The 18,402-nt window shown below is 33.7% G+C and overlaps 1 protein-coding gene across 1 annotated transcript in view; it reads left to right on the top strand.

Moving 5' to 3' along the window:
- Window positions 1–18,402, top strand: part of ROBO1 (roundabout guidance receptor 1) — a 1,107,232-nt gene that overhangs the window by 583,286 nt on the left and 505,544 nt on the right. Inside the window, exon 3 of the mRNA XM_033132830.1 lies at window positions 17,487–17,570. Within this exon, the coding sequence (XP_032988721.1) occupies window positions 17,487–17,570 (84 nt within the window). The remainder of the gene's footprint in view (window positions 1–17,486; window positions 17,571–18,402) is intronic.

The raw sequence follows: 18,402 nt of genomic DNA, 5'->3' as shown, positions 1-18,402 counted from the left end.
GTAAAGACAGACAGCTTTCTAGAAATGGCCCATATGACCCTCAAAGAAGAGGTAAGAACTGAAGAATAATTACAGTGACCTACATAAATGAACAGTGGGTATATAATAGCGGAAGATAAAGAAAAAGAAGGAGAAATAAGCAAAAAAGGTATTCCTGAAAGGTCTATGACTAACATTCTTGTCAAGGTTACAATGCTTTTTTTTTCTTCCTAATAAAAGTAAAGGAAGATCACTTTACAGGAAGATCACTATAGTCATGGAAAATACCTGAAGTTAAAAAAAAAAATCTGAAAATTAAAAAAACAGTTTAAGAAAATGATACCACCTAAAGCCCTTTGAAATTCCCTTTTGAAATCAAGGCCTACAGGGATAAATAAAGATAATTTAAGAGCATCAGTAACAAATGGAAAACAAATCCCATATTCAGTTTCACATTGGTTAAATGTTATATATAAAACTAAGCACCAGAAAGAATCAATAACATCATTAACTATCTCACCCACTGGGTATGATAAATGATAGATTAGCTTAAATGTGATCAAACCCTTTTTTCCCCTATTCAAAGGAAACCACTTTTCTCTTCAAGGACCACTTAATTTAATGGTGCTGGCTGGTCTCCCTAACATCCAATTTCCAAAGTCATTTGAAGTATGGGATTATTTAACTCAAATTCTAAGCAGCTAATATCAGCCTGTGACAACAGCTGTGTATGGAATATAGCTGCTTCATGAACATCACCTAACTATAACATTGGCTGTCTTATCTTCAGTTATTTTGATCTCTTGAAAGTGATTCATTTACTGAAAACTCACCTGCTCAGTTTGTGTTTCTTTTTCAATGGAAATAAAGCCAGTTTCATAGGTAACCCATCTCGGTTTTGCTAAACTGAAAGTAGCTTTGAATTTTGTGATTGGCAAAGTATATCTCTCAGGCAGTCATAACTGGGAATTCAAGATAAAGCAAAATCAGCTTTTAATATTATAAAAATTAAAATAGCTTTTCCAATTATTAACTGCATTCAATTTAAGTTGCTACCTGACAGGTGATCTAGAGATATCCCTCTGAAAAAAAGAAATTAGAATTTAAACCCAAATTTTCAATGTTATCGTTATGTGCTAATTGAAAAATAAATTTAAACATTTCTACTATGAACCACCTAGTTTTAATGACATTTATGCTCTGTGTTTGTGTGTGTGTTTGGATATGTAAACAAATATTTGCATTTCTTTCCAAAAGCAGTTGCTAGATTTTCTTCCTACATTTTAGAAATATCCATTACGTTATATCAATATATAAATAAAGCAGTTATTGAAAAAGTATATCGCCATTTCCTTCTACCTAGAGAGAGAGACTCTGTCTTCTCCCTGAATTCAAGGTTTCCTCAGTTCTTTTTCTTTCCTTACATAATCAGAATACACTAAGATATATGTTAACTTTTTTAGATACTTGATACTGGGCATTTTTGTCTATTTCTTCCAATATTTTCTTTATTTCTTCCAGGATTCTTTATATTTTTTCTGTGTTTCCAATTTTAATTGTAATTCCATAAAGTAGCATACTCTTTAATTCTGTAAAGCTCTGAATATAAATGCAAAAAAAAAAAAGCAATGAAAAAGTAATGTTATATTTTCTGCTAATATCTGCAATACTTCATATAGGTCCAGACTATATATGCATTTATGTCTATGTGTATGTGTGTATATATATATGTATATGTATATATGTATGTATATATATATGTATATATGTATATGTGTATATATATACACATATTCATGCATACTCGTATATATACACATATAGATATACTGTGTTTCTATATCTGACACTATATTTAGCTCTACAAATGTAAAATAATAAACATATTTTTGTGCAATTATATTCACAAAATGAGAAGAAATCAGTATAGTTCATAGTATTAACGGGCTCTATTTTTATGGACCATTTCCTTAAAATTTTCTGTGATTTAGTTTTCTCCATCTTTATTCCTCTGGTTTCTACCCTGACACCCTAAACATTCATTCATGGGCCACTCTTGAAAGGTGACTGATGACAGGTGGTCCTTAGAAGTGAGAGTGGAGACAATTCCAAGCTCTATGACACTATTGCCTTTGTACATTTAAGACTGTTTTTTAAGCAGAGGCTAATGTATTGGTATTTGTAATAAACGTTTATTATTTTATAAATAGAGATAGTCTCTGAAAATTCCTGAGGCAATTTATTTAACGAGCCTTTTTCTTCCTTTCTATCTTTAATATGAACTTGTCCATTTGAAGTATTCTCAAAGGTTTAAGAAGCAGAGCACAACATACCAAATATAATTTCTTATCAATTAAATTATCTCTAATTACATCATCAATAGAATTATCATCAATAGAATATCTTTATCTCAGTCATTGTGGATTTTTTTCAAAAAACACCATGAGGGGTGATTATTTTATTTTATTTCATTTCATTTCATTTTCCTTTATTGTATTTTATTTTCCTATGTTTAATTTCATTTTACCAAGCTATTAGGGAAATAATGCCAGTGTGACCTGAACTTTATCTCCCAAGCCGTCAGTTTATTGAATAAAAGGCTGTGGTTTAAATTCAGGACAATCCACTCTCTGACCCCCATCAATATTCTTTCAATCTCTTTCTCAGAAATTGATTAGGTCAGTTGGGCAACACTTTTTTTTTTCTTACATCATCTTTTATCATGGTAGCTTGACACTCCATTTATTAATGGACATAAGTTTGTTATAAAATCTTATAACAAGATATTTCAAGTATGGTAGATACATTTATTTAAAATGACTAGTTATATTGCAATAAGCAATTCTACATTCCTTATAGTTTTCATATTAAAAAGGTAAGAGTGCAGTTTTTTAATAGGATGAGAATTTATATATATGTTTCTGGAATCAGGAATCTTCCTTCAACTCTCATTGATTCCATATGTATAAAAGTTTGAAATTATAAATGTTTTTTATCTATTTTTAAAGACTACCTATTGCTCTTATATTTGCTTTTATAGTGAATTACCTGAGGATATTGTTACTCTCCTTTTCAATGCAATTTTATAACTTTTAACAATTGATTTTTTTTCAATATTGACAAATGATTGTTACAGTTTCACAATAACAAACCAAACCAACTTGATTTTTTTTAGTAAATTGATATAATGACACCATTTTTTTATAGTATGTGAAAATATCTATGTTGTACAAAACCAGGTGTTGAGAACATAATTTGTTTTTGAGAACATAATTTGAGAACATAAAAAATACGTTTTGAGAACATAATTTGATATAGGCAGTTTTGTTCAGGACTTTATCTACAGTTATACACTAGCGTAGGATATAAATTTTGGTTGGAGTATATGGGCCCAAACAAGCTTTATTCTGAACTGCATAATAACCTACAAGCTATTAATTCTTTTTTCTCTTAGAAAATAGACTGCTATTCAGAGAGACAGCATAAATTTCTATCTTGTGACTTTTTATATTTAAGTGACTTTTATTTTTAGCTATCTATTGATAACTTCTCACTGTCAATAGAAGAAGAGAAACTTAATGATTATTCTGCATTTTCTTTGTTCATATTAATTGTATATTTTCCTTTTAATATAAGAATAAGATGATATTAAATGTTAAAAAAAAGCCTATAAAACTAATAAAACTAAGTTTCAATGCTTTTAAAGAAGCTATAAAACTGTAATATTACCTATTTTTCTTGATCTCAGATTAGTTTCACATAGTTATTCCTTCTATCAAAATTCTACACACACATAAGAAAGAAAAAGGAGAGAGGGAGGGAAAAAAGGGAAGAAGGAGGGAAGAAGGGAGAGAAGGAGGGAAAGATGGAGAGGAGGAAGTAAGCTACAGGGAGGGAACAGAAGAGGAGGAGAAGGATTTGCAAGGGAGCGGGGGATGGGAGGAAGTTTCAGGAAAGAGCTCGCAAAGGTTTAATCTAATCCTAATGCCACAGAGACAATTTCTTTCATGATAGTACATGTGTGCCTTTCAAAACTAATTGGCTGATTGGGCAGCTACACTGGAAAACAGTTTGGCAATTTCTTTAAAAAGTAAATGTCAATTAGATGCCTCAGCAATTGGTCTTCTGGACATTTATCCCAGAGAAATAAAAACGATGTTTACATTAACATCTATATACAAATGTTTATAATAGCTTTATTCTTAATAGATAAAACCTGGAAGTGACCAAGAAATACACGAACAGGTCAATGACTAAAGAAAAGTGTAGGGTAGCCACACCATGGAATACTAGCCAGCAATTAAAAGGAATAAGCTCTTGAAACACAGGACAACCTGGATGAAGCTTTAGAGAATTAAATGCTGATTGAAAAAAGTCATTCTCAAAAAATTACATACTGTATGACTTCAATTACAGAATGTTCTCAAAATGATAAAATTATATATGTGGAGTAGTGGTTGCCAGTGTATAAGAAGGGGGTAGGAAGGAGGAAAGTGGGTGTGGCTAAAAAAAGAGCAACAGGAAGGACCCTGCTTTTTTATCTTGCCTATATCAATGTAAACATCCTGTTTGTGACATTGTACTATAGTTTGCCAGGATGTTACCGCTGAGGGAAACTAGGTAAAAAGTGCAATCGATACTCCTACATTATTTCTGAAAAATGCATGTGAATATACAAATCATTTCAAAATAAAAAGTTTAATTTAAAATTATCTAATGAACACAAATTTAGAGGATTCAAGCTTCTCAGTTCATACCAGCAAAGGCAGTAGACCTTCAGATTTTACAGTGGGATTCAGGATGACTTTTGTTATTATTTACTAGCCTGCTGGGTACAGTATTTTTGCAAGAAGACTATATCGTTTAACTCAGTGACATAGTGAATTAAGTACACATGTGATTGATGGAAAGTATGACAATATCTTTGTTCTCTGTGAAATACAATATGTTGTTATCATTTTTATAATAGTCAATTACCTCCACGTGTAAATACTTTGGCACATTTTTCATTTTGTGTGTTTTCTCATTCCCTATAATGTTTCATACCTACTTTTTGCCAGAATTACGCACAGTTAAAGAGACTATACCCTCCTCCCCAGGAGCTACCAAATTTATAGTAATTAGAAATTCGATAACCAATGCAAGATTTATGTTTACTGGCAGATTTTGTTACCAAGTATTAGGCTATCAGGTAATTTTTATAATCACATTTAATCATTGAAATACCCATTCGTAACATAAAATTTTAATGTTAATAAATACCCACCACAAATTTAAGAATAAAGTTACATATTCTTAGATGTTTGCTTTGTTTACATTAATTTACTACTAATGCAAGAATGCCCATACACTTGTTAAATATGAATTATAAATCTTAGGGTTACTTCTGACTCCCCTTATTATGGTTTTAAGATTTATGTTGAAGCCTTAGGATATTTTAAAATGCCAAATATTGCAGCTTGCAGAGATTTTCCTCTAGTTGTTTTTCCTTTTCTGCATCAGCAAGTTAAAGTATTTATTCATGATTTCTATAATATTTTCTTAAAATTCATGTGTAGTTACCATAATTCTGGCAATATGTAACACTCAGCAGATTTTCGTTCCATAGCTATGTTCTTCAGCTCCTTTTCCCATTTTGCAGGAAAATGTGTTCTTTTTCTTTTCTTAGTTTCAGGTGTACAGAGCAACGTAATAATTAGACATTTACACCCCTCACAAAGTGATAACCCTCCCCCCACAATCTACTACCCCTCTGACGTCAGAAAATGTGTTTCTTTAAAAATTCTGGCCTCTATTAAAAATGGTCACAAAAGCCCAATGGAAAGAGTATTAGTTACCGTATTAAGTTTTCATCTATTTCCCATATATGTGCTAGCCAAAAGTATCCACACAGGAATCGCATCACTGGAAACCAAAATCTTATATTTGCTGGCCACCTAGGCTGTCTCCACTCTAAACATGGATGGAAAGTTCTAAGAACAAATCTTGAAAAGGTTACATGAGAGGAATATTGCAGAGGCCCCTGAATCTACAAATGAGCATATTTCCACATGTATAAATAAATGTATTAGTAACTATAAAACAGGGACAATAAAAGGAAATTAATTAGAGCTATAGCTACAAAATTGAATGTGAATCTGTAGTAGAGTTTCTGAAAAGCATTTATACTTACAAGGCCACATTATTTAATGAATAAGATCATAATTCATCACATCTTTCTTCTGAACCAAGCAGATAATCTCACCAACTAGAAACTAACTAGTCCCTTGACTCCCAACAAGAAGGAAAGTCTACCGAGGACTGCCTCCTACAGTGTTTTAAACTGTTGACCATTGGTAATGAATGGACTTGTTCATGAGCCAAGACCATTGGTGCCTAGAAAATATTTTTCCATAATAAACTCTCCCCACTATCCCTTGAATATGAATAATGATATAAACAGCCTAATGTCTTTTATGGTATTTGGGGTTATTTGGGGTGTTTATTGTTCCGACCCACTCAGTCCCTTTGCATGCATACACAAATGCACATTCCTTTAAAATAACTACTTTGATTGTCTTAGGTTTCAAGAATTTCCATTAATTTACAATAAGAATGTCTCTTTTGGAACAACATTAGTAAGTGAAACATCATCTCACTATAAAATTACTTGTGAGAATAAAGGCTGGCAGAGTTTCCCATTAAAAAGCACAAATGCAGATCAGAATATTCTAATGCTGGAATGGTGGTGCATGAAAAATACAAAGATAAGTCAGAACCAGCAAAGTAAAAGACAGAGAAAATAACACGTAGTATATGTGTCATTATAGTGTATGTAATTATAATCGATAGTATATATGTAATTGTATATATATATATATAAATGTGTAATGTGTGTGTGTAATTGATTACACTCAGTGACAAACAGCAAGGAAAGGGACTGCTGTTTGAAAATGCAGCTTGACATTATACAATGGAACTGTTGAATGGCTGAGAGCTACATAAACTGAAACAATAGAGGAAGAAGCACTTGCAAGCTGATCTGATCAGCAGTGCCCTCCTTCTGTACTACCATCCCTCCTTTCTCCCTGAATTTGCTTCAGGGAAACCTCTTGGGCCACAGTCATCACTACAAATAAGCTTCTTCTAAGGAGAAGTGGGGGAGGGGTGCAAGGAAAGTATCACATGAGAGTCAAAAGGAATTTAAAAAAAAAGTAACCACTGTTGCCACTCTCACACTGAGAGGAAATCAATGGAGGTGGAAGAATTGGAGGTAAGCTTCCACTGCTCTTTCTGGGCCTCGATTGGACACAGCTAATCTCTGCGACCTTTGGGAAAGCTAAAGGCATAAAATGACCCCAATAGTCAACAGCACCATTAGAATGAAGAGCGCAAAGCCGTGACTGTGGTTAGAAGGAGCACACAATGAAGAGACTGTGGAGGAAATTTGTCGCTTTAGCAGTTGACTGAATGCAGCCTCAGAGATGCCCATAGTGGTTGCAGATGGATGGCAACGGACTCACAGGACACCTTGGGGACAGCGGGGTGGGGATGAACTGGCAGTTACCACGTGACCTGGGGCCCAACTTGCAGATGCTTCAGACTTTCCAGGCCTTCCTCCAGGGTACCAAGCAGTGTCTATGCCGCTACAGGAGGGAGGTTGAAACAGCACCGGGTCAGGGAAGCGGGGAGGGGAGTGGAGGTACGAGTGGGGCCCGTGGAGGGTGTTTCCCCTAAGAGTGAAAAAATGTGTAATTTCAATATCAAGTGTTGGTTTTCCTCAAGATATAAAATTGAGTGAATTTAACCTTGTCAGCTCAAAGCAACCAGGCAATAGGGCGAACTAAAGTCTGCAATTCAATGAGTACACCATAGGATGAAATGTTGTCTCCCTGAAAATACTTCCTGAACGATTTAGGTGGGTGTTCTGTGTAAACGGGTGCTCAGGAAATACACTGGGAAGACATGATAAAATATGGATAGACAAAAAGGAAATTTCAAAATCCAGTTTTCTCTGGAGTTTTAACTGACCTGTTATTCATTTTTTCTCCTATATAAACTCCAAGTTGGCACATAAAAATATAATACGTCTTTTCTCATTTGAAGAGGAAAATACATAGGTTTTCTTTCCATTAAAAATTATTAAATGATTCTTTAAAATTGATTTCTAATTTAATAACAGCAAACAGTTACTGATTTCTTATTAGATGTCCAGAACTAAAGTAAGATCCTTACAAATTATTGCATATTTAATCCTCATAATACTCCTATACAATAGATACTATTATTTCACATTTTTAAATGAAGAAAGTGAGACGCAAACAGGATAAAATAACTTGGCCAAGGTCACATAGTTAGCTAGTGGCTCCTAAGCTTTCTACTGTATTGTTTATCGAAAATAATAATATATAGTTAGTTGTAGTGATTCCAAAATGCTAAGTAAATTATTTGATATTTTGACTAAATTTCATAAATTATGTGGATTTTTACTTCAATGTCATATTAACTAACAGCAATGATTGGAAGAGTTCTTTATTAACATACTTAGGAGAAGTGGTAATAAATTTACACATTCAATGATGAGAAAACAGCACGGGTTAAAGGATAAGGAGATCTGAGTTTTTATTCAGAATCTCAATGTGATCATCATACCACCAAACCAGATTTCTCCCTCTGCAAAAGAGGAATGGTCCTATTTCTTCTTGATCCCCAACGTGATTTTAATACTATGGAAGGAGTGTTCCATTCATCCAGGTATTATTATCTGCCATTTCTGCCCCATACAATGCAAGATGTATCTGTTCCTACAACTAGGGCAGCTGGGAGCACCACCTGTTAACTAACTTCAAGACCATTTAATTAGCCTATGTTGAAGTTACCTTATGCTTTGACTGGAAGGGAGTGCAACAGTAGCAGATGCTAAGCACAATAAAAGAAAAGCTGTTGAATACCAGGGCAGAGTGGGAGGAGAGAATAACAAAAAAAGTCAACAGACGGAAAGAGGCAGAAACACTAGTAAAATGGACCGGAAATTAACTCCCACAGATGAAGTTCAAGGGCGCAAATCTCTGCAGATTAAATTCCGTCCCACCAAAGTATCTGTCACATCAGATGTTACTGAGGATTTGATTTGAACATTTTGAATAAATGCACAATTCAACTGGACAATTGGCTTAGTTTCTAATTATGTAAAAGAATAGTCATCACTTATTATTTTCATGAAAACCCCCGTGACTTTCTTAGACCAAACATTCAGGCATCAAAGAAAAAAACATGTCATGATGAAGCATGATTTTCCCAATTACTTTAAGAGCCCCAGTTTGTCAGTGTTTCCATGAGAAGGATCGGGAAACAAATGGTTTTAAAATTATAAGCATTTCTCCATCAATGAAGAAGGCACTTTATCTTGTTTTGTCAAATTAAGTTGAATTTAAATGAGCTAAAAGCTTCCTCTGTGACATTTGTATTCTTCAGATTCACAGGCTTATCCATGATTTTATTTACCTTCCTAACATTCAGTAGTGTATTTTATGTTTAGAACAGTTATATAATATATGTACATAGCTTTGTCTTTGATGTTTTTGCTTAAATATGTGTTAATTCCCTATTATTTCATCAGATTTCACCAGCCTGGTGTAACTGGATATATACCAAATTAGCTCAAACAAAATTGTACTTGAGAGTTTTCATGTAATTATTGTTTCATTTTTCTTCAGAATTGTAACATCTTTGTGAATTCAAAATGAGAATGTGGCATTGGCAAACCAAATATTAATTCCTAATTTGTGTTACATCACTTCAGTTGCAAGAGCGGCCTCTCAGAAAAATGCATTCCATTCATTCAAATCAGGTTATATTTATTTTTATATCTATATATAAAATTACTCAAATTAGAGAGAATTCATAGAACCAAGATGCAGTCCACCTATCTGGCAATATTTAAATACCATCCTTGTTTATTCATATTACAATTTCTTTCAGTTTTCAGAATTATCAAAATGTATTACATTTTCCTTCATATTCAGTTTGTCACAGGTATATATTCAGAAGGTGCCAAAACTGTATATGTATTTTAAGAAAGGAAAAAACTGTGTGAAAATTGTGATACTCAATATATACTGATAACAAAAGATGAATACAAATCACATTTCTCTTCTGTAATTACAAGAGGTTCTCAGGGTGGTTACCATCAGCATAATTTTAATACAGTTTTTTCCTTTCTTAAAACGTGTATATATATATATTTGGCACCAAATATATATATTTGCGAGGGCAGTGGGAGAGGAAGAAAGATATTCCATCAGCAATAGTCATTGTACTTGAGAGTTTTCATGTAATTACTGTCATTTCTGGAAATGTAGTTTTGAATTAGATTTATAGAGATTATAATTTTAGATAGATAAGTATATAACAAAGTCCTAAATAAGGAAATAATTGATTCATTATTTAAGAAAAGTTACCTTCATCTTGAACTCTTGACTCCAGCAAAACTATGCCTCAGTGTTTCATTCAATCATTCAGCAAAACTGTTGATTACCTACTCTGTTCTTGGCACTTTGCTAAAGTGAAGCATGTTAAGATGAGTTAGACATGACCCTGTTTTACATCCTCTTAAGCTTATACCAAAAGATAAATCTTTGTTGTTGAAGAATAATTTAAAAAGTAATTACCAAAAAAAGAATCTGAATGTAGTATCTTATTATTATATATTATCTTGATGTTAATTAGGAAGTCAGTCCCCAAATCTGCATATTTAGAAATATGTGGGTGAAGCCTTATTTTAATAATAAATCCCAATATTCATAATATTTTATTGTGCATTTCTTGCTTAAACACAACCACTTTCTTAACTTGTTTATTTTATCTCATGTATAAAAGGAGACAGTGAAGAAGCATTGGTGATATGCTTACTAGCACTGAGAAATAAATTTGTGAAATTATCCAGTCTTATTGTTCAGTGACTGGAAAAGAATTACTATCTGGTGTCCCATTGCTTATATACTATTGAAATTCCATCCAGGTCTTAGAATTAGACTGATGAGTAAAGAGAAGCCATAGGGTATAGTCAAAAAAATAGGTGTTTGGGAGTCAGAAATCACTTGGAATCCAATTCCAATACACTATTTACTAGTTTCATGACAGAGGCCAGAGAAATTATCTGAATAAAGTGATGTGTTTTATATTTAAAAAAATAAAGCATTATGAAAATGTTAGTTGTGATTATAATCAGTACAGTTTTTACTTCTCTTTTTTTCACATTTGATTCATTCAGTTATCTAATCACCTAAACCAGAAAATGAGAAAAAGCTCTATCATGCATTTTGAGATCGTTATATAATATCTACTTTTTCCATTTAATACAATCCTGGCATCTCAGATCATAGGTTATTACAATTCCTATTCTATCATGGAGACTATTTTAGTTTGGATGGACACCAAATCACTCTGAATTTGTTTTTTCTCTTCTCAACAATGTTGGATAATAAAGTCTTCAAATTTAAAAATAACCATCTACTCACTAAAAACATTTGAAAACATATTTTACATAAATTTTAGTATTTTAGTTTACTTTATCTCAGCATTTTCTAACAATCATTATCCACATGGATCAGTATAATTATGGTTTTTGATCTTTGAAAGAAACATAAGGAAGCAACCTTGATTTTCCTTAAAATAACAAAATTGGAGATGACCATAATACATTGTTTTCTGTTATTGTATTGCTGCTTTAAAAAAATAGATTTCATTCCACAATTTTAGCACAATTTTATAACTTGTTACATATTATACTTAATGTTTCTATAGCATATCAATTGCTGAAAAAGTTATTCAGTCCTCATTGTAATGAATTGTTTTATTTCCTTCATTCTCTGGATTTTGTAAAGTAGTTACTACCTAAAAACACCTACTGATTTTTTTTTCTTTTTTCCTTCTCCATCTCCATAACATAGTTCTTATTTTTCCCCTTATTCCCAATTCAAAAGAATGGAGCACACAATTGCCTTCCACAATTATTTTAACCATACATGATTAAAACAGAAGTTTGAATTTAACTTTAATTTGATCATGTAGAATTATGACACAAATTTAAAGCTTCATAAACATAGTTTGTGTACTTAGTTTTGTAATTCATTGCCTACATTTCTAATTAAATGTTCTCAGGACTCCATTTAAAGTACCCATTTCCTGCATTCCTCTTGATTAGTAGGAAAGAATCAATGAGCATTGATCCAATTTGTAGAACACACTTCTTATATTGATAGTAGTTTATATTCATTTGCTTTTCCCTAATCTTTTATTAATGATCATCTTCAAAATACCAATTAATGCCAAAACCCTGCACAGTGATAATGCAAATCTATTAAAAATAATAATAATAATACTGTCTTGACACTTTACTAGAGCAAAATGTAACTTATTATTTTTAACATATATTTATATAACTAAATATGACAGAAAGGAAGAATAAAGATGAAAACTAATGTTTTGAACTGTGAATTTCAAGCCCAATTAAAAATGAACAAATGAAACTGAATTCAAACGACAGAATTTTTTCTCTTACGCCTCTACTTTTCTACAGTGTAACACTGCCTGCTATAGTATGATGAACCATTTAGAGAAATATGGGTTGCATGGTAGTGCAAACATAAGTCTTCATGCTACAAAAACAATAGTAGCTGTTTTAATCGTTTCACCAGTGGAAAGAAACGTTACTGCATGGGTTTCTGCTGTTCCTTATAGAGAGAGCTTAAGACCATTCAGTCTTCATCCACCATCTTTTAAACCTTTTTGAATGTTCTTCATAATAGATTATAGTTATTAATATTATTCCACATTTGCTTTACTTCTTCTGTCAATATACTTTTCTGAACATTTGAAAGTAAGTTATAGAAAATTCACCCCTTAATTATTTTACATATGTATCCAAAGGATGTTTTTGTGTGTGTGTGTGTGTTTTTGTTTTGTTTTGTTTTGTTGTAAATTTTAAGTTGAGTATTACATCTTGACTGAATCCAGGACAAGCATTGTTAGCAAGAATGCTTCATAGGTGATACTGTATATTATGTCACACAATTATCTTCCCACTCTTAGTTGTCCATTATTGGTGATGCTGAGTTTGATTACTGAGTTCAATAAGTGACTGCCCGATCTATCTATTGTAAAGGTACGTTTTCCTCTTTGTAGTTAGCAAATAAGTTCAGGGGTGATACTCTGGCCGTGGGAAATATACTGTCCCCTACCATTTTTCACCTAATAGATTTAATATCCGTCTATGATGCTTGTCTAAATGAATTATTTTATCAGAGGTTGCAATATAATGATTCTTCTAATTCAAAATTTTGTTGAGTCTTGGCATAGGTGTTGGGGAAATCTCAGTAAAATTATTGTTATACAGATTAACTAATGTCAAACTTACCACTTAATTTACCATTAAAGAAAGTTGTATCACCTTTAATGAATTATTATATTTAAGGGTAAAGTTTCCTGAAAGAGAAAATTTCCATTGTAAAGGAAGCTATAGGTCTTTATTCCTTTTTGTCATTGTTGTTGCTTTTATTAAATCTGTGAAATACTGTTATAAGATGGCCCACTATATATATTGTAAATAATATGTATAGCATATGGTTATGTATAATATTATTATTATATTATATTATTATCTTACATACTATAGATTTAAGTTTGGAATACAATCTCCTCCAAAAAAGTAAAAATAAAACCATGTAGCAAAATCTACTGTAAACAATAAGACTATAGTCCAGATTTCAGTTTTAACCCCAAATACTAACATTTTACTGAATTGTAAAATATGAAAAATATAATACAGTGATTGCTTTCTTAACATAGATTAGGGAATATAGGAAAGGAGTAGGTTGAAAGAGAAGATGATGAGATCATTGTTTACTGAGAGAAAGTGTAAGGTTTCTTGGACTCCACATGAAGTTGACCAAGCAGTGGAGGTAAGATTTGGTTGTTGGTAGAACATCTAATTAAAAAACATGGCATCATTTTATAAAAAATAGTGGAAGCCATGAATCTCAATGAAGAGATCTACAGAGAGTATATTGAACAAGAAAAGGAAGAGGGCTGGAGCCCTATGAAACAAAAGCATTTAAAGAGTAGTGGGAAGGAAAAGGTTTTCATAGGTGAGGTGTTAGTTCTGTGTGGCCCCACTAATTAGCATTTGAATAAAAAAACCAGCTTTTTGAAAAAACCTGACATAAAAGAGAGGGCAATTATAAAATTGGAATTGGTTGCCTTAAAAAGCAGTGATGGCCAAATGGCCACTGAATTCAGAGGAATCCCTATATCTCATGAAGGTTATTGTGAGAGTCCAGTCAACATTTTTCTAAACTTGAATATCTATGATGTAATGATTCAAGATTTCTTTTTATTTTAGAAAAAAAGGTTTATATGCTTATATGAATACAGAGTACAATAGCATTTGGTTCATTTATACCAAGTTTTTTTTGTGTGTTTTTTTTTTTCTGATGCAAATGCAATTTTTGTATTTTCAAATTGTTTCAAATTGGGAGCCTATCAAGTAAGAGTGAGATTTGCATCCTTGGTTACCATCTGGTCATTCATTTATTTCTTATTTTCAAGGGAAACATGTATATATTTAAGCCTGGACAATGTTGCAGGTCCAGTGTAGTAAGGTGGTAGATATACAAATGTGAGGCCGAGTCCCTGACCCATGGGAATTCACAGTCTAATGGGGGCAAAAGACCCATAGCAACGAGCAACCTTAGTACCGGTGCATTTCTATGTGGGATGTTGGCTTTTGTCACCTGCAGCCCCATGTACTTCCATTCAGTTCTGGATGGCCCTAAAAACAGACTTGGAGCACGAGAAGACCTCCTTCAGACACTGTAAGCATTAAATAATCTCTCGCCTCATTATGTTCTATTCCATGGCTCGCATAATCAATACTATTTAACAAAAATTTTAAATAAATATATTTTAGACTCTGAATTAGTCTTCCAGCTTACAGGTACCCAGTCTAGAGATTATTTCCTGTTAGAATTATCTTTTGACAGGTAGGAGAGAAGAGGAAGAAAAAAGAGTGAAGTTAGTAAAAATGGGACCTTTTGTTTCCTGTAGGTCTAGTATGTGCTGTACAGATATGGTAGGATTCATTGATTAACGCAAAGTCTATTCTTTCCTGAGACTAAGAAGGGGCCAAAAGGGTGATGGGTGGAAACAGAAAAGCATATTTAGAAATTACTTAGAATGTCAGACATAAGTGAAAAATCTACTTGAAACAGATTTGGTATGTCGTTTCAAATGATAATGAATTTCATTTCCTCATCTCCATTGCTTTTGTAATAATGTCCTCATTCTCAGGGAGAGTTCAAAAACAAAGAGTACACAGCCTTCTCTCAAAGTCTTAACATGTTGTGTAGAGAGATTGATTTAATTCATGTTGTGGATTTCAATGGATTTTTATTGTATTTTTACAGAGTGATTAGAAATGTGTGTATCCACATTAAATAAACCATTCCACCATAAATTAAAAGTAATTTTTCCTTTGAAAAGTTACATTTGTTTCTAAGAATAATTAGTGCAAAATTAAAGTGACCGTAAACACATTGTATCTTTAAAAACAAGATTGTGGGTAAGCAGGGAAGGTCCCCTTAAAAGCCTTTTTAATACAGTTGAACCACTACTGTCTGTTCATCTCCCTACATCAGCGTCTTTCACTTGGTGAGTCTGCGTGAGCAAGGTTACTTATTTTGTGGCAGAACACTGTGCTAATACTGCCTCAGAATATACAGATATGTCTGTTTCCCTTTCTTTTATTGATGTGATTAAAACTCTGACCTAAACAATTTGTGCATACAAATAAGTGAACAGGTTAGAGGGGTTAGAAAGTGGACATTTTCGTTGCTATAGCGGTTCCAGAGTTGATTTTAAGGACAAAATAACAGTCACGTCTGGAAAGGCAAAGATGAATTGAGCAATAATGAGCATTTCCCCGCTTTAGTCTGCACAAATCTGAACGCTTTTTTTTTCTTCTGTATTTTAGCCACATCCGGTTAATAGCAAGACACACGTGGGAAGGAGGGAAGGCAGGGAGATAAAGTGAATACACATGCTATATACAAAAAGCCACAAAGCAGAGTCATGTTAGATATTTTATCCTCTTTAAAAATTTCTAAGTCATCCCTAAGTCATTTCTGAAAACAATTTGAATAGCTGTGTCTAAGACAAAATGTGTCAACCTAGCTAAAAACAAAACCAAACCTGAGCTAGCAGTGACACAAAATTAATGACCCCTGCGATGTTTCTGAAGGGGCATTACCTGCATGCACTCACTGCCTCATTCAAAGGTGACATATTTTCCTCGTCGAGTAAACAGCTGTGCTTCTTCACTGCTCAGGCCGAGCAATCCTCAGTAGATGCTGTGTACATTGATAAAAAGCCTGCAGAACACCGCAACTTGAATGACCTATGACTCTATGATTCTCGATTTAGGAGGTACTCACTTGGGTTTTATTGTGCCTGTGTCTGCTTATCAGTAATGGAGCTGGAGACTGCTCATATTTATCTAACACACAGAGCTATGACACGTAGCGTGATCAAGCACAAGTGAAATGACTGGCAGTGTCGCTGGGCTTCTCTCTACATGTGTGCACGGCAGCTCAGCCTCTGGATATTGAAGCCTGAGTGTCAGTGTGCTTCGCCTCACGTCTAAAATTCTGCAGAGGAACATGAACGTGGCATGTGAAAAAAAAACACAATTCTTTTACTCAAGAAAAATCAGAGTAGATGAATGAACAGTCATCTGGGTGATCGTCATGTAGAATCATACGCAATTTGGAATGGTTTTAAATATTCAAGCCAGAGTGTGCAAAGTTGCATCTTGTGCGACACATGCATTCTTTTCAGTAAATTGATCTCAGTCCTTCAAGATGACAAATGTTGCCTTCTGAAAGAGGTGAGGGTGTACCACTCGCCACTGTTGCTCAGAAAACGTATGCCATGTTTATCATCCACCCTCTTATTTGATAAGACCCTATTTTCCCCCACAGCCTCCCTCCCCCCACCCCCAGCCCATATGAGGTATATAGTCCCTCGAGTCTGTAATTGGCAGGAGATGAAGCGATGATGGGGAGTGATCACAGTCAATAGCTTTGATTAACAATAAGGTGGAAAATTAGCAATGCTAGCTAGCATTCAGCCATCCTGCCCTCTCCCTCCGCATATGCTCCCTCAGTCAGCTCTGGCGGCCGCACAGAGGGCAGTCAGAGCCCTTCGCCAGCTTTGAAGTGCAGCAAAGGTGCAGACAGAGCCGAGAATTAGGGAAATTAAGGAGCAGAAGTAGAAACTGTAAGCCACGATGCTGAGACCCTCCCACAGCTTAGTGTGCCGCAGGAGGGACGAGGAGAAAGTGTGCTGTGTGTTGTCCTTGTGTGTTTTTCTGTCACATGTGGATTTACTTGTGTCTGGACATGCTGTGATCGAAATGGCAACTACTGTTACTACTGTGACCCCATCAGCAGCTCTGGTGTTGTTTTCGACAGACCCTGAAGACCTAGAGAGGGGCAAGGACGACGGGACGCCAATCCCCACCTCTGATAACGATGACAATTCGCTGGGCTATACAGGTAGAGTGTTTCCCAAATACTAACGGCACATTCCTCATAAAATGCCTCCACTTCCATCAATCATCAACCACCTGTGTAAAATTATCTAATCATCCCTGCTGCCAGCTAACAACCCAATAACTTCTTGTCCTCATTTTCCAGACTTCATTCTTCAGCGAGGGTGTCATTTTGCTAAAGTAAACACTTTGGGGAAAAGAAATTTGACATAAAAACTGCATGCACCCTTGATGTCTGTTTTTAATATTAATGAATACTGATCAGCCTGCAACTTTGATATTGCTAATATGTTTAGACAGATAATATTTTCTTAGAGATTTAACATTTGACTAAATTGCTATAAAAAATAAATAAAAGGCAACTGATTGGGTTTTTTAATTATCTGTCTAGTTTTTGGTTACACTTGTAATTTCATGAACAAGAAGCAAACTTTTAAAAAGACTGATGCAAATCATAATTACCAACTGATATCTCAGGATTGTGTGTACACGACTTCTTACCTCATCCACAAACTACTTCTTAAATAGATGCATGTATACACCAACATAAAAGTAACAAATTAGCTGAATGTGTTGGAAATAATTCATATTATAAATGTCTAATAACAATCACCCTGGAAATAGGTAAAGGTTTTATACAGAAGTTGTAAGTATAGTTATAAATAAAATTGCATAAGTTACACATCTAACTCGGGTATAATTTGACTAAAACTTTAGATAAATGCAAAGAATAAAATGCATCACTTATAATCGATTGGATCAGAAAATAAAGTGATAATGATCTTGTAGTAATAGCAGCTATTTATTATTTTCAGTGGTTCTTATTAGCACAGTTC

Source organism: Rhinolophus ferrumequinum, chromosome 2, assembly GCF_004115265.2.
Source record: "Rhinolophus ferrumequinum isolate MPI-CBG mRhiFer1 chromosome 2, mRhiFer1_v1.p, whole genome shotgun sequence".
Classification (NCBI taxonomy): Eukaryota; Metazoa; Chordata; class Mammalia; order Chiroptera; family Rhinolophidae; genus Rhinolophus; species Rhinolophus ferrumequinum.
The sequence above is the reverse complement of the archived record's forward strand: the minus strand, read 5'-3'. Positions and strand labels throughout refer to the sequence as shown.